The sequence below is a fragment of the Amblyomma americanum genome, chromosome 11 (assembly GCF_052857255.1).
Source record: "Amblyomma americanum isolate KBUSLIRL-KWMA chromosome 11, ASM5285725v1, whole genome shotgun sequence".
NCBI classification, from domain to species: Eukaryota; Metazoa; Arthropoda; class Arachnida; order Ixodida; family Ixodidae; genus Amblyomma; species Amblyomma americanum.
This window is the reverse complement of record NC_135507.1, coordinates 43,625,511-43,646,895: the sequence shown is the minus strand read 5'-3', so window position 1 is coordinate 43,646,895 and position 21,385 is coordinate 43,625,511. Positions and strand designations below refer to the sequence as shown.

Genomic DNA, 21,385 nt, shown 5'->3' with positions numbered 1-21,385 from the left:
AACACCACATAGGAACACTACGAGACACGAGCGAAAACTTTTTTGCGCATATTTATACGTATCTAATCATGGGACACACAAACAAAAACGTTAAAACCAGCCGAGATAGCTAAGCAATCGTAAACCATGCGAGATACTATCCTCGCAAGTCATGAAATTTACAACTGACCGGCTAAAAACAATTTTCTTTTTTTTGTTTTTTCAGGTATGCCTAGTCCTTACAAACAACCAATAGCGGCGATAGCGCCCAAGGTTTTGCTCGAGTTCAACAATGGTGCGCACAGTAAAGAACTAATAACATATGAACGAGCATGACAGGCGTCGTTAAAAACGGAACAGAACAAAGACGTACCCCGCCGCGGTGGCTCAGTGGTTAGGGCGCTCGACTACTGATCCGGAGTTCCCGGGTTCGAACCCGACCACGGCGGCTGCGTTTTTATGGAGGAAAAACGCTAAGGCCCCATGTATGTCAGTGCACGTTAAAGATCCCCAGGTGGTCGAAATTATTCCGGAGCCGTCCACTACGGCACTTCTCTCTTCCTTTCTTCTTTCACTCCCTCCTTTATCCCTTCCCTTACGGCGCGGTTCAGGTGTCCAACGATATATGAGACAGATACTGCGCCATTTCCTGTCCCCAAAAGCCAATTATTATTATTATTATTATTAACAAAGACGTCAGCTGTTAACACCAACAAGGGTACGGTTAGAAATCATCAATAATAGCAAGCATCGGCAAGCAAGTTAAAAAATTGCGCGAAAGCATCGGAAATTAATTCTGCAACGAAGAATTCATAGGGCCCCCAAGGAGCATTATTACTGCGTAAGCACTCTAGTCCTATGCGTACTAGCCCTGTGCAAAAGAGCCTGTTTGTTCGCGTTGTCTATTCACCTAACGCGCGTGCTTCATCCCGCGGCATCGCCCGCTCTTTGCAGTCTTCAACGTGGCACTAATCCGCCCGCGGCACTGCCCCGTCATCGTCGCCTTATCCGTGCCTTCACACTCATTCGCGTCAAATGAATGGGCGACACAGAGGTGGATTTCCGTTTCTACGAAAACCATCGATGAACATTCATTTCCATTTTGTCATCGTATACTTGCTGCGAATTTGCTTTTCTGAAAGCTGGCTGCCGAGTCGCGTCTATCGTAGGGTATGAGAGCTGTCGTATACTAGGGTTTACACGGACACAAGTAAGAATGGTTAAGCGCATTAACTGTTCTTGTTAGTGTTCCTTAACCTGTTTTCGTGTAAACCATAGCAGCACAGCTCTCATAGGATGGCATTCGAGCTCACCCAATGGCAAGCACTTCTTAACATTATGTCCGTGCGCCATCAACGCTTTCGCAAATAAGCTGCTGCAACAAAAATCGCATCCTTAGTTCCTTTTCGCCGACTTACGACATTCCGATTGATACTTTTCGCGAGCATTTCTGGTGGTTCACTACTTCACCAAATATTTGAAATAATTCAATTAACGACAGCTCAGTAAACACTGTTTACTCTAGGCGACCATCCGCTATAGTCTTCTTGTTTCATTTCTGTGACCTGAACGATTTTTCAAGCTCTTATATGCAGGGTGTTTCACCTAAGCCTTTACACGATATTAGAAGAGCGCTTTTTTTGGCATTGTATTGGCACTAGTGTAGTACATCAGAATACAGCTGGGTCGTGCTAACTAGCAGGCTCGTTAACTAATATTCAATAGTTAACTTTTTACAAATTACTGTTAGGATCATTAATTTTTTAGAAGCGGGTAGTAGTAGTAGTAGAAAACATTTATTCCAAAAGGGTAGGATAGAGAGACGAAAATATAGATTTTGGGTGGAGTCCTTATTTCAGGACCCCAATGTCCACCGCAGTTGCTCTTGCTTGGGATATCAGCTTTCGCTGCGTCGCCAAGTCAGAGCTGAGCAGGGCAGACTCCCACTGTTCCTCGGAGTGATGTTTGTCTAGTTCGGGGGGCTTGAGACCGGAGCAGCCCCACGTTACATGATATGTTGTTGGAATTCCGCCACACCAGGGGAAGATTCTGCCATATCTGTCGGGGAAGATGATGTGGTACTTGTGTAGGTTAGGAAAGGTGTTCGTCTGTAGTTGTCGCCACTCCCTCGCCTCTGCCGCCGTTAGCTTAGAAGCGGGTATCCCACCGTCATTAATATCAATAGCAGTTTTTAGAATTTCTAAAACGCGGCTACCTCGGCGCTGTAGCCAAACAAATTTTAGCTGCATCGCGCCAAAAATACATGCGCTTTCGAGAAGCATGCAGGCAAAGCAACCTCTCCAGTGCACGTAACTCGTCGATATTGCCAAAATTTGTTGGGCTACAGCGCCGAGATTAACAGCGTTTTCCAAATTCTAAAAACTGATATGGGTATTAACTACGGTGGGATACACGCCTCTCAAAAGTTAAGGAGCCTAACAGAAAAGTTACCTATAGAACATTATTTAACCAGCCTGCTAGTTAGCATGTGTTAGCTGTATTCTGATGTACTACACCGCTGACAAAGCTATGCCGAAAAAAGTGCTCTTCTAGTTCAAAAAGCCCATTTCAAATAAAAAACTTTGTAAAATCTTAAGTGCAACACCATGTATAGTGTTGTTTGCGTAATGTTTGTACCTTAAGCCTATAAAGTATTTTCTCTTGCGTGTTGCTTTTTTTTTGTCGGTGGCGTACAATGTCGACCATATTTCATGCAGTTGTGCTCCCGTATTTCACGCAGCATCACGAACAGATGCTGTTCGAGCTGTATAAACAAATTCGAACTTAACTTTTAATCAGAAGTCGCCTGTGGCGGCTTCTCAGAAATGACCACATAGGAACTTCAAAAAGAAGCCGCGCAACAACTTCCTTCTTATTGTAACAGCCGCCGCCACCGCCCATGTTCTTCTCAAAACGCTTCGCTTGTATCAATGCGTGTTTTGGAACATCCCTATTAACATACGTTTTCGAAAACCAAAAAGCAAACACGACGCTGTTAACACGTCTAAGTTCCAGGCGCGGCTATGTCACAGCCCTAGACCGATGAAGTTTAGATGTGAACGGCGAGAATCTGTGGAACTTATCACTGCTTAGAAGCGAACCCATCTACAAACTTCAAGCCTTCCAGCTTGTAGGGTTAGCCTTCACTCGTTTCCAACCACCCTGCCTTATTGTTGAGTCAGGCCTCGAAGAGCTAATTTAGGCTGACCTCAACCGCCAATTAAATTTAGAAGCTTGCGCAGTTTTTGAACCGCGTGGTTATCAGCGAAAGTCTTCCTCTGTGCGCATTTAAAAGCACCCAAGGCAGGCTGCCCAGAGGCCGCCGCAAGCTGCCCCATTTCCAAGAAGACGGTCCGCCATTGGCTAGTCTCGATCACGTGACAATTCCACGAGCGGATCGCCGCGGTCGTCTGCATGCAGCGCCAGTCGCTTTCACTGGCTCTTGATGCTTGATAAGGCGGGAAAAGCAGCAGAAGACAAATAACTACGACCACCGTGGCTTCCCTGCCGACAATGAAACCGGGACGCAGACGAGTGGCACAACAGAAGCAGCCCATTTTTTTTTTCATCATCCTGGTGGCGGACCCATTCTCGCGCCACTTTGTGTTTGACGCGCAGCGTCCGGTGTTTTGTCCTATTTGCCGAGTTTCCACCATCCAATTAGAAGCACACTTTGCAGACGAAACGCGAGGTCGCGCCGTCTGCTGCTCTCGGTAGCAGACGCGGGAAAATTCTGCGTTGGTTCATTGCATGGCGTGTTGATGCGACCCAAATACGCCTCAATGAGTGTCCAGCTGAGCAGTTCCTGTTGGATAACGAACTGAAGACATCAAGACGTCTGAACGTCGTCTGTCTTCAAGAACGATCGCTTCTGAGTACGTCAACTTAACGGACTCGGAATGTCGTTGATAGTTCGATGGTTGAGTGTGTGCTACTGCGTTGTTCTCATCACATCTGAAGAGCCGGACTGCGGGTTCGAGATACCCGGAGATGACGTCACACACAGGACGGCTTCCGAAGAATGGAACTCGAGTTCGACGGAACAGGTCCTAGTCACGAACAGGACCTCCCGGGCCGAAGACACGGACCTCGCGGTACGTGATGCCAAGAATGTCACTTCTACGACCACCACGGACTTGTCGCTTATGATGGACGTTGCACCGACGGTCACCTCCTTGCTTGAAAAGGAAGAATCTGTGGTGCTCTCTTTGGCGACCACGGAGGAATCGACGTCTTCGACACCTGAGGCATCGCTGTCAAGTGCCAAGTTGGAGCGGGACTTTTTGGTGAGTTCGAAACTTAAAGCTTGGGCATGTGCATTTTGTAAGCGGCAGTTACCAACTTCTAATGTCTTCCTAGAACCCTCGCGACAATTGAGTAATTCGTATGCGCTCACGGAGATGACACAGTCAGGTGGAAATTACAGAAAGTATTGCCTTGATGCTTAGGACATGCACTCCAGATCGTCGGTACTACTACTATATGCTGTTTAATATCGTTCGTTTTCGGATTCTAGCAATTTGGCCTCCAGTCATCCATTTACGTGCTTAATTTGAGCTGTGTCAATTTTGAAAACTCACACCCACGTAGACAGCTGCACCCTTCCCCTACCACACCCCCCTTACTCCCCAAATCGGCTCTTTACTCTAAGAAGGAGGAGGAGGAGGAAAACTGTTTGGCAAAAAGAGTTGCTTGAGGTAATGAATGAGGTCTTTATTTCACGTCTTTGCTGTCTCGAGCTGGTCTCTGGACCTTGGATGAGGGCCCGTTGGTACCCAAGTTGGTCAGCAGCACCTCTCACCACTCAAAAAAGTCTCACCGAATGTGGCACAGCCTCGCCCAACAAAGGGGAAGAGCAGCAGACGACAGCTTAGCTACGACCTGTGACGTCAGAGCTATCAGCCAGGGAACAATGTGTGCGCTTGCTTGGATCCAACATAAAAGGCGATGCGGATCAATGGCACAGATGAAAAACAATGAGTGTCTTATTAGCTTCTGTGTTCGTCGCTTTGTTTGCATGTTTTTCTGTAAACGTAGAATTGCGCTTCTTCCAGCATACCATTGTAGCCACTTGAGCTAATCGTGTGATAAGCAGGATTATGGAATACCGAATACTAATTGAAATAAGTCTTGAGGGCACACTGCTGGCAAACATCCTTCTTGCCGTGTGTTCGTTTACAAGAGCAGCCAGGGAACTTTTACGGACGAAAAACTGGGCATCCTGCCCCAGCTCTCTCCCAATCTTTATTTATATCCAACTTAAAACTCACGTTGTGCTTAAGGTGGGGTGAAACTTTCAAAATGGTTTTCGAAAGTTAGCTGTACTGCAGTTTTAATAAAGACTATGCCTATGAAATTTGCTAGGAGTCTTCTGAATAGATCCAGCTGTGATAGCGCTGAACATTACATTAAATTTTTTCCAGTATTTTACATTTATGTTTTAATTTTTCAATTACTCTAGTTTATGTTAAAGTGCACTGAATAGAATGTATTGAAATTTTGCACGAGAGTAGAATCTGTTGCTGTACAGCACTGTTACCAAAATTATGCGCACTGAACATAAATAGAAGGTGCAATAAAACTGCGACCCACGAAGAAATGCAGATTGTGCTGTTGATTCTGGTAGCAGTCATGTAAACGGCATTGGTTGAAATCTAGGGAATATTTTTTTAAGCCAAATAGTTCCTGAAGAAAGGTGCATGAACTTATAAATATCCTCTTTTGAGAAACATGCAGATTAAGCACTTTGATTATTTTATTTTGTTTTTATTTACTTAATTTAGCGAAACGATACAAGTACGGTCTCAGAAATTCCGAGCACCTACTGCAGTCAATGGCAAATGTGTCGCCGAAAACGCAATTACCCTACGCGTTGGTCTCAAATTTGGAACGTGCCTTTCTCTCTGTTTTCATACGATCAATTAATGCTTCATCACTGCTTTTGCGACTTTTCTTAACCACCTCAATGATTTTAACATTTTCTTCTGAATGTGAGCAAACAGGTATTTAAAGACTTTTGTACTGCGATAGTGACATACACATAAATATTGTATAATTTTTGTCTTCCTTAATCATGTACTGTTCATTGTAAATGCTCACTGTCTGCCGTTGTACCAAGGGGCTTGAACCCCGTCAGGTAGCAGGATTTCTACACTTTTCGAGCCCCCTCTTTCACACATCATTCACACACATCTTTCAGCCAAACGATAACTGCATATGATGAATCATTGCCAGCTTGTTTCACTCCGGCTGCGAGACCTTTGATCCCTCCATGGTGCCTCGCTCAGCCAAAAATCAACCTCGCAATACCTGGTATCTCGAAAAAAGCTGATCTGTCATCACCAGCCCTTAAACAGCTCACGCTACTACATTTGTACGAGAACTACCGTGACTCAACGCATATTTACACTGATGGATCTGTCCTTCCGAGCAGCTCCGCGGCGGCAATCGTCATTCCAGCGAAAGCTACAACAATCAAATTTAAGACGACCCACGCGACAACATCGACGGCAGCAGAGCTCGCAGCGCTCTTAACTGCCCTTCATCACATTGGTGATGAACCGCCACACAAATGGACAATATTCTGCGATTCGAAGGCGGCACTGCAGTCTCTACTGTCACCTCTACGACGCGGACCGCACGAACAACTAATCTTCCATATTACAGAGACGTTGCACCATATAAGTGATGCCGGCCATGAAATAACGTTCCAGTGGCTTCCAAGTCACTGCGGGATTATCGGCAATGAACGGGCGGATCACGCTGCACGCTCAGCCCATACTGAGGAGCGCCACGTCCCAATTCCTTTTTCCAGAACTGACGCGGCACGGAAGCTCCGCCTACTTGCTCGGCAGTGCACCGGGTCTCAATGGAATGAGCCACATTTAATAAATACGCGACTGTACTCACTTGATCCAACATTAAGTCTTCGAGCGCCATCACAGCTTCGCCGTAGAGACACCACGCTTTTATATCGACTTTGGTTGGGTGTTGCCTTTACTAAAGCCTATGCCTTCCGCATAGGGATGTCCGACACCCCAACCTGTGACCACTGCGGCCATGAAGAATCAATTGGCCATATATTGCGCTCCTGCCCGCAGTACAGTCCACAGAGGGCATGCCTTAGCCACGAACTTGACCAACTGGACGACCAACCGCTATCCGAAAAAAGAATTCTACAACATCGAAAGCACCTACCGTCGCAGAAGAAGGCCGTGCAAGCGCTTTTGCGCTTCTTACAATCTACCGGCCTGTGTGAAAGACTTTAACTGGAACGCCTTGTGTGTGTGTGTCTCCATGTGTGCACGTTCCTTTTTATTTTATTTTTTTGCGTTTTCCTCTCTGTCAACTTTCTAACCCCTATCCCCCATCCCCAGTGTAGGGTAGAAAACCGGAGACTCACATCTGGTTAACCTCCCTGCGTTTCCTTTTCATTTTCTCTCTCTCTCGAGCCCCCTCTGCCTTGACAGAAAATAAATTCATTCATTCATTCATTCGAAGCTCACACCTTCGTGGTCGACGTGACCGCGAAAAAGGATGAAAAAAAAATCATTTCTCAAGCAAGCCGTGAATCGCAAAGTGTAATATATTTTTTGAAAGCTAAAGAAAAGCTCTGTCTGCAGGATGCATTATAAAGCACTTATTTGTTTTTTTAGAAAACAGAGTCCGACCTCGCCTTATGTTTACATTATTGTAATATTTTTTTCCTTTTTCAAGTCGCTATGAAACCTTAGTAGGAACGTATTGAGCCCTTTTCCGCATACTTTCTTCGTTGGACGAGTGGCATGTGCAGCCCAAGGCAATATTTCTTAACGAATACAGTTAAAACTTCTTCCAAATTTTTTCGCCTACCCGCCTGAAACATATTCCAGAACTTAAACCTTAATATTATCTATCACCTTTCCTTGCATAGTGCTCTGAACTACTCCGTTATACCCTAAAGGTCTTTGTAATAGCCCTCCCCGAAAACTGCATGCCAGTAGTGTGTAACCAGCGGAAGTTTTTCCAGCAGTAGTCACCTCCATGACAGAGTCCCCATTCACAGGCGGCAGTTGTGAGCAATAAACGAGGACGTTATTTAGCGTCAGTCCGCTTCGGTCAATACTGATCCCTTCAATGGTCGTGGTCTGTCGGCAAATTATCAGCTTTATGCAATCATGTCGCCATTCGAGAAACCAATTCAGCATTATAAAACCACCCAGTTGCTGTCATCACTATTTTCATAATTATCATAACTGTGCCCACTACAACACAGACACCTCCTAGTTGAACTCCAGGCCACTTTATCCCTCTAAGCTTCCTTATCTCATCCGACCACCTGACTTTCAGCCGCCCCCTGCTACACCTGCCTCCACTTAGAACCCACTTCGTTGCCACCAGCGGCCATTGGAAATTGTAAGAGGAAAAGAAATGGCGCAGTAATTGTCTATGTCGGCGGACGCCTGAACCACGCCGTAAGAGAAGAGAGGAAGGTGGGAGTGAGAAAAGAAGAGAGGAAGAGGTGCTGTAGTGGAAGTCTCGGGAATAATTTCGACCACGTGGGGATCTTTAACGTGCACTGACATCGCACAGCGTACGGGCGCCTTTTTCGTTTCGCCTCCATCGAAAATTCAAAAACCAATTTTCAATTTCAGCAGCCATCGATTACCTTACCTTCGCATTCATGCCCTTCCCGTGTGCTTTCTGCTTTTTGATTTCGACTTCATTAACCCGCGTTTGTCCCTCACCCACTCTGCTCTCTTCCTGATTCTTAACGCTGCACCGATCACTTCCTCATTTATCACTTGCCTTACGGCGCGGTTCAGGTGTCCAACGATACATGAGACAGATACTACGCCATTTCGTTTCCCCAAAAACCAATTATTACTATATTATCACCTATCATCTCCTTTCCATAGCTCTCTGCGTTGGCCGCAGTTTAAGTTCACCCCTTTACGTTAGCCTCCGAGTTTCTGCCCCTGATGTGCTATGCTGTGGCGAACAGCTGTTCTTTCGTCGGTGTCGTTGTCATTGTCGTCGTGCTTCAAATTACATGAACCCACACCAAAGTGATAACGCGATGTTCGTTCTCTTCTGGCTAAGCTAATCTTATCTCACGCTAGGCTTACAGAATTAAACGTCGCTGAACTTCAAAGAAGGCTAACAATAACTCGTGATGTACCTTTGTATCTGGGACAAGTGGAGCTGCAAAAGGTCATAGCAAGAAGTAGCAGTAGTGAAAAGTCTTCGCCAGTGTTCAAATGTAATTTTTGTTCATTTATTTTATTTGTACATACTGCAGCTTCAAAACTAATGATACGGTAGTAAAATTTACATCAGAGTTGAATACTTAGGGAACATTGCACAAATTGGGAGCATGGGTACATTAAATAAAGAGATTACGAATCAGTTATGGCCTGTATAAATCTGTCTATATGGAGGGAACGCACTGGACCGGGCAATGTATTCCAGTGTTGACTGGTGCGCGGAAATAAAATGTATTTAAACACATTAGGAGTAACTAAGGGAAAATAAGAGAAATAAGAGTAACTCAAAGAGAAAAGACAAAAAAGAATGGGAGCAGATAACTTTCTACATGAGGGAATTCTGTCTGCACCTTTAGTATCTAAGAGAACTAAAGTAAGTTCTAGTGGTCAGGGCTTTTTTAAAAGCCTTTCAAATCTAGGAGACTCAAGCAAAACTTTTGTTGTTTCTTCCTCTTTTTTTTCAGCAACGAGAGAAACGCCAGGATGAAGAAGAGGAAGAAGAGGTGGAAAGTACGCCTTTGTTTATTATAGTTTTTTATCTCTTGTTTCTGTTCTGCCTTTTTTGTCTCACAATATCGCTGCCTACGGCCTTCTCAGAGGAATATCGCTTACCGTATCATTTTCGTGGAAATACTCAGATGCCAACATAGTCAGCGCCGAGCTGTGCACTGCAGCTTGCATTGCTTTTCCGACGTTGCCAGATATCTGGAGTTCAAAGAGGACTTTCATCTTCAACTTCGAAGACCATTAAAACGCCATCAAAGCTGCGAGCGAGGTGGCCTGAGTACTTTTAACAAATACAGTTTATATTCGCTGCCTGATTTGCTTCCACCTATATCAACACAGCTTGGGTTAACGATTCTTGCTGATTGTCTTAACTTTTATAGGAGCAGCGGCGTTACTAAGTTTAGCAGTACTAACTTTATAAAATGAACAAGAAGCGCGCAGGGTGAGCTAAGTGCAGAAACTGAATGCCGCAAAGACATTAAGAGCGGATATGCATTAAAATGAAAGCAGTGCACACGTGACATAGAGACTTCAAGAAGAGGGCTTAGTCGGGCCATTTGGCTTGTGTTGCTGGAAATCGATTGAAAAGCACTAACATGCAGACGTCACATGTCCAACATTTTTGAACAAAATTCTGAATATTGGAAAACTGTAAGGTATGGGCATAGAAATATTCAAGCTAATGGTCCATTCTTGCGATATGTAGCAAAATATTTCAATTATAGTGTTTTCATTGCTCTAATCGAGCAGTTAAGACTGCCCCACAAAACCAATGAGGAACGCTTTTGACGGTAGCAAAACCGTAAACAGAACAAAATATTCAAGCCTGCCGACGGGAGATCAGCGTATATATTGATGGTTATAGTGAAATCTCACAATATACGAAAAACATTGCGCTCATAAACTCTTTCCCGTCCCGACATGCTTTTGTCCAGAATTGAAGTTTTGTCCAGAAGTTTATTCAGAATGCCTTGACAACGCGAGAAACGCCGTAACGGGAGCCTAAGAGCTGCGCTTTGAAACTCAAGTATGTGCAATGCCGAGCCCACTCCCAGGCGAGTCTCCAAGTACGATGTCTTCTATGTGTGAACTGATTGTGCTAAAGCGATCGGTGTTAATCAATTCCTTAATCATCTTTTAGTCAGTGCAGTAAAAAAAGACTGTTGAGCAGTAAATAGGAGCTCAACGCGCTTTATGAGAAGTCAAGGTAATATATAGTAATCAAAAATTAGAAAGCATATATTAAAGAAAAACTAAATACCCTTGGATGCAGGAACGGAAGTGTGTCAGCTCATTTGCTTTCTGTTTCCAAACTGCGCTCAGTCCAAAATAGAACAACTTTGAGACAAAAGAGAAATAAAGTTTTGGATACCGTGGCCCTTTGCCTATGAACCCGAACTATGCGCCAGTAATGGGCCGTTGTTTGCGAGGATTTTTTTTTGCCTTAACGTTGACAATATGAGTGCCATGTAAACAAGCAATCCCTATCGAAAAACACAACAGGAAATGTTGTGTTGTCACAACAGACTTTCCTGTTGTATTTGATGACCTGGCAACACAAATTCGTGTAGTGACAGCTAAATATTCTGCCGTCCTTGTTTGTCGTATTTTTTACAGGGATGTCAGTCGCCTGGCTCATGCACCAAGGACCAATGAAAAGCAAAATCGCCGCAAAAGATTCGATAGCGATAAATGCGGCCTGGGAAAGCATGACTAGCCAAGCTCCGGAGTAAAACACGTGCTCTGCCATATTGCACCTGACATATGGGTCATGCAGGCACGCACTGCTATTGTAGCTTCGACTGCTCCATAACTACCGAAAAGAGAGAGCAGAGCCCAAGTAATAGAGAAATGGCGGCTTTGGGGAACCACCGCTTTAGACCCCGCACGACATAAGGACAGGGTTAATTAGATAGACGCGGGAGAGGCCTTTGCCCTGCATTGGGCGTAGTCAGGCTGATGATGATGACGTAACACATACCAGAAACATTGTTCCTCATTTCCAGTCGTGATATGTAAAGAACTCAAAGGAGACGGTAGCGCTAATTCGGCTCGCCTGTGCAAATGTATTTAACAAGGGAGCATTTACTCATTGACATACATCAAAGCGCAGCCATACGGATACAAAGGAAAGCTATACAGCTTTCTCAAAAACTTCGCAGTTTCTTGAAAAATTCGTCCTGGTCCGGGGTTTCAACCCGGGGCCACCGCTTCACCGTAGCAGTCGCTCTACCAAATGAGCTAACCAGGACGGCAAGCTTATGGTAGGGCGAGAGCAAATTGATCAATAACTCTAAGTGGAAACAGTGTTGGCAGCCAGGTTTGGGTGGATGTCAATGAGTAATTACTCCCTTATTACAAATCTACTCCACCTTGGGGGATTCCCCTAAACATTTCACCAGGAAATGTAACTAAAATACTTCGACGTGAAGGAAAGTGGCGGTGAAGAAGGGCAGGGAAGCAGGTTGGTAAAGTCTTCAAATGTAGGCTGTCCGGGCAAATTTGTGCCTAAAACCAAAATAGAGCCACTCGGAGGTCATAGGACCTGGCCAACAAATGGCGATCGTCGGGTCCAGAATGGCCGCGATTCCTTAGCCGGGCTATCTGTTTAAGCATTGCACGCAGCTCTTTAGGTACCCGTAAGGTGCCTTGATGGAATTATCGAGATAGCTGCATAATTAGGGATGCAATACCGTCATCGTTCGTAGTGAAACTAACTGCGGCAGTCGAAAGTGCACATGTTAACTCTTCCTTTGTTGCGAAGAAGACATTCTGAATGCCTTTCTGCGTCCAGAGTAAAGAAACAGCGCTATTGCAAAACGCCCTAACGAAACATCAATAGCTAAACCTCACGGCAGCATGCTTGCAGCCCAGCTTGTATGCCATGCGTTGATGGCTGTGCCTAATGCAGTGTTCTTTGTTTCCGTGGCGATCAGAGTTCATCGCCAAACCGGAGCCGTGCGACTTCGGGCAGGCCGAGGAGATCAGCATGTGCGACTGGACCAACTACTTCAACGCCACGCCAAGATGGCCTGGAAGCCCGGCAAAGGAGACACTGCGCTCTGGCTTGGCGGTCCGCGGACCGACCACACCCTCAACACCGGTAGAAGGTAAGCAATGGACATACGCGGTCGTGGGCCACGTAAGCACCGATGAAGTTCGCTTTGGCGAGGTTGAATTTCGTCCCCGTGTTTTACAAACCTCCACTGCAACCTCTTCCTTCCCGTTTTCCCACGCCTTCATCGTAGTGACTCTACTTATATCAGAAAAAAGCGGAGCAATTTATCATCCTTCTGACGACTCTAAGCACCACATGCTCAATCACTCTGGCCACGCCTGCTGTTAGGTATGTGGCGCCTGCCGGGGCAATGCACAAGCGAGAAGAAATGTCCACGCCGTGTCCACGCGTCACTCAGACAGTACACTGTTTTCTATGCCAACTCGCCATTCAAGCATCCCCGTTGTTGTTACCCTCACAACTCATAAATAATGCCAGTAGCGAAAGCCTCGAAAGCACCCTGGCGCTTGGTTTGGGCAAAATTTTGAAGCTTAGCGGATTGTCGTGCCAGTTGCGGCATTTCCATGAACTGTCCAAGGCTTTTCAAATACGTAGTGAAGAAAGAAAACTTGCAGGACGCCAACAAATATTCATAGATGGCGCCACCATCTATTAAGATCCAGAAACCACGTGGAGGGCGGAAACAGATTTGAATTCGAAGTACCGCAAGCGGTATGACTAAAGGATGCTGATATCTGTTCGCTCATGAAACGGGAAAAGCCTGTCATTACCTCATCGTTATCGGTATTTTCTTGATCCTTTAGCTGGACGCTTTTATGTACTCCACAGGAGTATGCAACTGTAGAGTGCAAACGGATGAGACGTGAGCCACAAGAACTTTTTTCCAGACAGGAGTCGCTGCGCTAGTTTGAAACCAGATCTGAAAATGCCTCAACTATGTGGGCAGCGCCACAATTATTCGCCCGCACACAAATGTGAAAATGCGGTGGCCAGGGCGGCCGAACGCGTCAAGCAATGAAAATAGCGAGAGTAGCTGAGCGCATTCCCAAGCAAGGAAAAGGGAAGCGGCTGAATGCCGCCGACGTTAAGCACCAAAAGCGGCGAAAGCAGCCGAGCACGCTGGCCACGTGGAAGTAGAGAAGCGGCTACTGTATTCGCGAAAGCAGCCTGGGAGAGCAAGCCCGCTGCCCAGCTCGAAGAAAACAAGCGGCCGAAGCCGGTGGCACGTTCAACAGCCAAGGGAGGAGGCCTGTGCCCACACAGAGAAAGCGGCTGTTCGGCTACGAGTACCGCCTGTGAGCGGTCCTTGAATGTGGTACACCAGTCGTGTGTGCGCGTGTGCGCGTGTGTGTGTGCTTGTGCGCGTGCGTGCGCGGAAGTGGCTGTGTGAAGAAAGGATGAAAGTTCCTTGTATCACGGACGACTATAGTGTCTTTATCTGACCGCCCAGGTACAAGCACGATGAGACAATTATCCAAATATTCCACTCCTTACCCATGTGTGCATTTGTATCAACAATGTACCCTGGCCAATCCTCCACCATGGGTACGTGCCATTCAACCAGAGGTCATCATCATCATCATCATCATCATGAGAACAAACGCGAACCGGGGAGAGCGTAGATGCCGCACTCTTCACATTTCCTTTTATCGCCCCTGTGCACCGACCGCGAGGCGAAAGTACAAAGCGCACACACAGATCGCCTATGGTCGGATACAACTCGACAACGCAGCGGCTTGTCTCCGTCAAAGGGCCCTCTTACAGCCAACGGCGTCGGCTGGTTCCGATGATCCTGCTAGTGTGACAATGCAGGGATTGGCGCCACAATGGAGAGAGGCATCTATTCCCCGACCACAGAGGGAAGATATTATTCCCTTTCATCTACCACTCCCTGCTGTGTCATCAGTGTCATAAGAGTCGGTCGACGCCGTTGGCTGGAAGGGGGTCCTTCGAAGGGGAAAAGCCACTGCGTTCTTAAGTTGTATCCGACCATAATGCATCACTGAGAACTCTTCCAGCAAGATACAGCCGCTACGCGAGGTCCAAGTCAGTCCGCCTAAAACCCTGCGTGGCTGGATAGGACGTGCGTTCGACGGCTTAACTGAGCGGCAGGACACGTGCATCTTACCTCGTGATAAAAGTTTGTGATATCTGCGTCCGAGCGTTACCCGCCGCGGTGGCTCAGTGGTTAGGGCGCTCGACTACTGATCCGGAGCTCCCGGGTTCGAACCCGACCGCGGCGGCTGCGTTTTTATGGAGGAAAAACGCTAAGGCGCCCGTGTGCTGTGCGATGTTAGTGCAGGTTAAAGATCCCCATTATTCCGGAGCCTTCCACTACGGCACCTCTCTCTTCCTTTCTTCTTTCACTCCCTCCTTTATCCCTTCCGTTACGGCGCGGTTCAGGTGTCCAACGATATATGAGACAGATACTGCGCCATTTCCTTTCCCTAAAACCAATTATTAATTATTATATTCGTCCGAGCGAGGCGCCTCGGCGGGGGCGTCCGTTCCAGAGAGGTCTCCCGTACACCGCTTGGTTAAACCTCGGGCTAGACGGTCAACTCCCTCGTTTCCGGAGTTACCTGCGCGAGCCGGAACCCATACGAGATTGATGTGATCGAGATTTCGGTGGCGCAGAATTCGCATTGCTAGCGCACTTACCGAGTTTTTGGCTAAATTTTGAATGGCGCTCTTAGAGTCGCTTAGAATAGTCGCTCTGACGGCTACAAACAAAGGCAATTAGCTCCTGCCGATTACGTTTAATCACGAACGGTGAATATGACCCTGCATGCCCACATGCGCTAACGGGACGCATGCCACCCAAGACCATATATTATGGGAATGCGCTAGCTAACCCCCTCCGACGACACTCTGCCAGCTCCCTCAGCGGAGGAATGGGACAAGCTCTTGGCCAGTTCAAGAAAAACAACGCAACTGTCCCTCATCACGCGAACTCAAGAGGCCGCCCCCGACTGGACTTGCCCCAGCCCTAACTGACCCCTTCAGTTTCGTGGCAATTCAGTTGTAACCACAAACTGAGCGGCAGCTGAAACAGCGTTCCAAAGCCCGCGCTTTGCGCTCAAGGTTATTGCGCGAGGAGCGTTCGTCGGTCTCGTTCGCGCACTGGTCCACTGCCTGCCGCCGCGGTCGCGTTCGAACCCGGGAACTCCGGATAAGACGGGTTCGGGCCGCGGCAGCCTAGTTTCGATGGAGGCGAAACGCAAAAGGCGCCCGTGTGCTGTGCGATGTCAGTGCACGTTAAAGATCCCCAGGTGGTCGAAATTATTCCGGAGACCTCCAATACGGCACCTCTTTCTTCTTTTCTTCTTTCACTCTCTCCTTTATCTATTTTATTGCGGCGGGGTTCAGGTGTCAGGCGATATGTGACAGATACTGCGCCATTTCCTTTCCTCAAAAACCAATTTTCATTTTCATTTCTTGCGCTCTGCTTCTATAATGCACGGCGCAGCATCCCGCATTTATTAATAATAATGATAATTAGTTTTGGGGGAAAAGAAATGCGCATATTACCCCTTAACCCTATCCTTTCATGCTATCGCCCCCCCCCCCCCCCCCCCCCCTTTCTTTTCTCTCCCTGTCCTGTCATTCCCGCTAGTCGCAGCTCAGGTGCTTCAGGTTCTCGATGGCAGATGCGGCGGCTAGCAACATCTTTTCCTTCGATTGTTATTTTATTAATAAATAACCACTAATAACAATTTTTCCGCAGGAAGAGCAGCGCTGGTTCGTAGTAATCGTCATGGTAAGCGTCATGGTAATCGAGCCTCATGGTAACCGCAAGATTAGGCGTGAATACGAACACAATAAAGAGACCGTCGCCAGGCGCTGCAACACTTTATGTAGATGCGGCAGAATACAAAAATACCAATGCCTTTGCAGTTGTGGTTGTGAACGAGAATGGTGACCACATCGTCTCGGCGACAATCAAAACGAAATCCTCTGAAACGGCAGAAGAGGCGGCTATAGCCCTCGCCCTAGCACATACCCAAGGGAGCATCATCCTCAGCGATTCCAAAATGGGTATCAATAATTTCGCTAAAGGGCGAATTACAAACACCTCCCTTAGAATCCTTAACGCAACCAAATTCTCACCAAATTATTCCGAATTGATATGGGTCCCAGCCCATTCGGGGAATCCGGGGAACGAGGCAGCCCACAATAAAGCCCGAGGTTTCGTCGACCGGGCAGTGGATGAGTCTGGCTCCCTGAATTTCACGAAGGACTCAATGATCACATATCATGATCTCACCAATCATTTTAAACTAGAGAGGAGAATTTTCCCCCCTCCAGACAAAAGACTTACTAAAGAACAAGAGGTTACGTGGCGTCGTCTACAGACGAGATCGATACGCACCCCATCACTCCTCGCGCACATTTATCCAGATCTTTACAACCCAAACTGCAAACACTGTGGCCAACGTGCTACCTACGATCACATCCTGTGGGACTGCAAAATAGAGCCACCTCCGGGTGATCTAGTTACAGCTCCTTCTCTCGAGCGGTGGGAGACCGTGCTGGCTAGCTCTGACCCCAGAACGCAAGTTTTGGCGGCGGAGTGGGCTGACAAAGTCGTCGAGGGCTATGTACTCTCGACCACTTAACGCGACCTCTTGCCAAGCTCTTCCCGGCGAATAAAATGTTTTACAATCAAAAGGCGACGATTACAGGCGGAAAATTTTGCAAACCCCGCCTGGTTATTTCGCACCCAGGTATACGATACGAAAGACGATGAATACAGGACCTGCGGAGCGAGGGTGGCCCTCGATCACATAATTTGGGAATGCCTCGGATACACCGGCGCTGGGGAGAATATTGGAGGTTGAGAAGCCTAGGAGGCCCTGCTGCGGAGTGAGGTCCCCGCATGCCACCAACTAGCTATCCACCTGGCGGCTGAAGCCGCGAAGAACCAAGGTACCTTCGGCAGTCTTTAGTCGCGGATGTCCCGGCCTCCGGCCCCTAGGCCCGCGTGACAGGGGCGGGCAGTAGAGGGCCTCCTACATCGGTGGAAATAAAGTTCAATCATCTTCATCATTATTGCAAAACCTTCTGGATGTATCGCATGCACTGCATCACGTTGTCAAAAGCCGGAGGGTTTGCCAATGATGATGATGATTATTAAACTTCATTTCCATCGACTTAAGAGGCTCCCTACTTCCCACTCCTCGCATGCAGGCCTAGGGGACGGGGGCCGGGACCACAGCGACTAAAAACTGGCGAAGATACTCGAAGAACCAAAGGTTTGCCAAACATGCGCCGGTGACGTTGGTCGGAAATGGTTTTGGCTCACCTCGCGGGATGATGTCCTCTGCGCGCGCTTCTTGCTGCCCGAACGAACGTTTCTTCTGATCCCCTTTCCACATCTGAGCGCGTTGTTCCGTTCTCCACGCGCTCTCGGTCACGCGGCCTTGGACATTCTTTAGTGGCAAGAGCGTTTTCAGCGCTGTTTCGGTGGTACACGTAGCTTTTGTCCCCGAATCGCTCGGGTGTCAGAAGGCCAGCATCCGAAGAGCAACGTTCACAGCAGTGCACCAGGAGCAGTAGCAGCCCCAGAATGCCCAACCCGAAAGTGTTCTTCGACATCACGGCGGGTGGCGAACCGCTCGGCCGCATCGTGATGGAGCTCCGGGCCGACGTGGTGCCGAAGACGGCCGAGAACTTCCGAGCGCTCTGCACCGGCGAGAAGGGGTATGGCTACAAGAACTCCATCTTCCACCGGGTCATCCCAGATTTCATGTGCCAGGGTGGCGACTTCACCAACCACGATGGAACCGGAGGCAGGTCCATCTACGGAGATGAGTTCGACGACGAGAACTTCAAGCTCAAGCACACCGGTCCGGGAGTGCTGTCCATGGCGAACGCCGGCCCGAACACAAACGGCTCCCAGTTCTTCCTCACCACGGCCAAGACAGCGTGGCTGGACGGAAAGCACGTCGTCTTCGGCAATGTCGTCGAAGGCATGGACGTGGTCAAGAAGGTCGAGTCCTACGGCTCTAAGTCGGGCAAGCCTTCCAAGAAAATCGTGGTCGCCAACTGTGGCCAGTTGTGAGTCCCTCACCTCCAGCATTGGCACCTCACCTGACCTCGTTTGTGAAAACTCTCATTTCCCTTCAGTTTTTTTTTCGCTAAACATTCTTGCCATGTTCGTAAATTTTCGGCCTTAGTTTCGTGTTCTGTTCCCTGTTTGCCGTTCTCACTCGATGTTCTTTGAAGTTCTTTCACGCAAAACTTCAGTCCTGTACATTTTGAAAGCAGCCGTCTATCTCATGAGTGCAAGAATAAATGAACAGCTTTTCCCGAGGGCGGTGATTCTCTGACTCTCACTTTTTTAATTTTACCACGAAAGTTGTAATAGCATTGTACAAGCCATTTAGAAGAAGCAATTTAGGTTGGAATACGGCAGCCGTGTTGTAATAATTGGTTTTTGGGGAAAGGAAATGGCGCAGCCGTGTTGTACGTTTTTGTAAGTGGACACCACCGCCATGTACCTCAAAGCACGATTGAGGTGTCCACTGACCTAGTCAGCCAGTTATGCGCCTCACCTTTCCTCAAAGCCAACAGAGCGTTTAGACTTCACATAAGACAACACTGGAAACAAGAGAGAGAGGCTATTTTGCTGACGCGGTCGAACCGAAGATGGCAAGCAGAAAACAAGCTGCGTGTGTACGAAAAAGTATAGATGCCAAAACAGACCTGTGAGGCTGCGGTGGTTCAGTGGTTAGGGCGCTCGGCTACTGATCCGGAGTTCCCGGGTTCAAACCCGAGCGCGGCCGCCGCGTTTCGGTGAAGGCGAAACGCTAAGGCACCCGTGTGCTGTGCGATGTCAGTGCACGTTAAAGATCCAAAAGGGGTCGAATCATGCAGAATACCTCTACAACTGCATCTCTTTCTTTCTAGAGGCCAAATTCTAGAGGCCCGTGTACTCTGCGATGTCGGTGCACGCTAAAGAACTCAAGGTGGTCGAAATTTCTGGAACCCTTCAACACGGCGTCCCTCATAGCCTGAGTAGCTTTGGGACGTATGTTAAGCCTTCACAAACCAAACCAAACTTTCTTCCTTTCTTCTTTCCCTCTGACCTTCCTTACTTCCCTTACGGCGCGGATCAGGTGTCCACCGAGATATGTGAGGCAGTTACTGCGTCATTTCCTTTCCTGAAAAACCAAATTTCAATTTTACTGTGTGGTGTCAGTGCACGTTAAAGAAACCCAGGTGGTCAAAATTTCCGGAGCCCTTCACTACGGCCTCCCTCAGTCGTTTCAGGACGCGAAACCCCCTAAACCACTGTACAGTTGTTATAAGCGTCCATAAAGCTGCTTAGCAGACGAAGCGTATATCGCATTAGGGAACTTACCGGGCATGACGTGTACGCATTGACCACAGAGAACCTTCCTTACGCGGGCCCTATGAGAATGTACGGATTACAGACAGCGTTGATTGATAGGCTGGCTGGTCGCTTAAATGCGGCTTGGCAGTCCTACTTTGGCACTGTGGAAAATGGTTTCGAAATTTTAGGCGCGATTACTGTGCCGAGACGCTGGCGGCTCCACCTAAACGTGGCCGCCGCGGTCGGGTTCAAACCCGGGTACTCTGGATCAGTAGCCGAGTGCGCTAACCACTGAGCCACTGCGACGGGTTACGAGGAGCAGAGAATCGTTGCAAGTGGTAAGCGAATACATCTTAGGGCAGCTAGTAACCGAAGATCCGGACCACAAGAGTGAGTTCACTGGAATAAAAGCAATAAGTAAAGTGGGCTGTTGTTGACACGTACTCTCAGTTCATGAACGGCAGTTGACAGACCCCCCCACTAGGAGTGTGTACAACAGCTGTCTTACCGACACTCACCTACAGGGCAGAAGCTTGAAGGCTAACAAAAAAAATTAATTCGTATTATCTCAGCTAATCCAGGATATACAAAACGAAAGATGTCGGCGTTCACTGTGTTCATTGGCGTTGACGTTGACAATGTTCTAGACGGCGATGGTGGTGGTAGTGGTTTTTTATTAAAATAATAGTAAAAAGGAAGGAAAAGATTTTTGCTAGCCCCGGCATCTGCCATCGATACTGAAGCACCTGAGCTGGGGCAGCGGAAATAAAGGATAGCAGGCAGAATGGAGAAATTAAATGAAAGAGGTGATGGGACAAGAAGAGAGCATAGTGGGAGAAGTAATATATACAAACTATTTACACAATAAGAAACGTGCCCAGGTTGTGCGCGTGATTAGTTCATTTTAGAGGAATTGCTTTGAGGAAGTAAAGGGCGCATAGCAGGCTCCCTGGATATGCGGACGCCTCATTGTTGCTTTGATGCATGTGGCGGTGGTGAGAGAGAGATGTGGCTGAATGCATCAGCGCTGACAGCGTTGTGGCTGACATGCGGCACTGCAGCAATAGCCAGGCCGCAGCGCTCATTTCGTGATCAATCTCTCGCGATCAACCATAAGCTGCCTGCCACCTCCCAGTGTGGCAGGGAGGGCGCGCTGCCTATCTATATTTTTTTTAGTGTGCGGAACGCAATCAAAGCAGACTTTTTTGCAATTGCACACGAACGCCACGTATGGTCCACGGAGCCTCTTGTGCGCCTTTCCTTTGGTGAAAATGAACGGCCTATGCAAAGTTGTCA

General features: G+C 47.7%; 1 protein-coding gene and 1 pseudogene across 1 annotated transcript in view; both read left to right on the top strand.

Annotated features, from left to right (window-relative positions):
- Positions 1–3,583: 3,583 nt before the first annotated feature.
- LOC144110001 (MAM and LDL-receptor class A domain-containing protein 1-like) overlaps positions 3,584–21,385 on the top strand; it is a 47,369-nt gene continuing 29,567 nt past the window's right edge. Inside the window, 5 exon segments of the mRNA XM_077642804.1 lie at positions 3,584–4,265; positions 9,689–9,734; positions 12,668–12,754; positions 12,757–12,834; positions 14,424–14,429. Coding sequence (XP_077498930.1) covers positions 3,879–4,265; positions 9,689–9,734; positions 12,668–12,754; positions 12,757–12,834; positions 14,424–14,429 — 604 coding nt within the window. The 5' untranslated portion in view covers positions 3,584–3,878.
- LOC144110000 (peptidyl-prolyl cis-trans isomerase pseudogene) lies at positions 18,145–19,050 on the top strand (annotated as a pseudogene).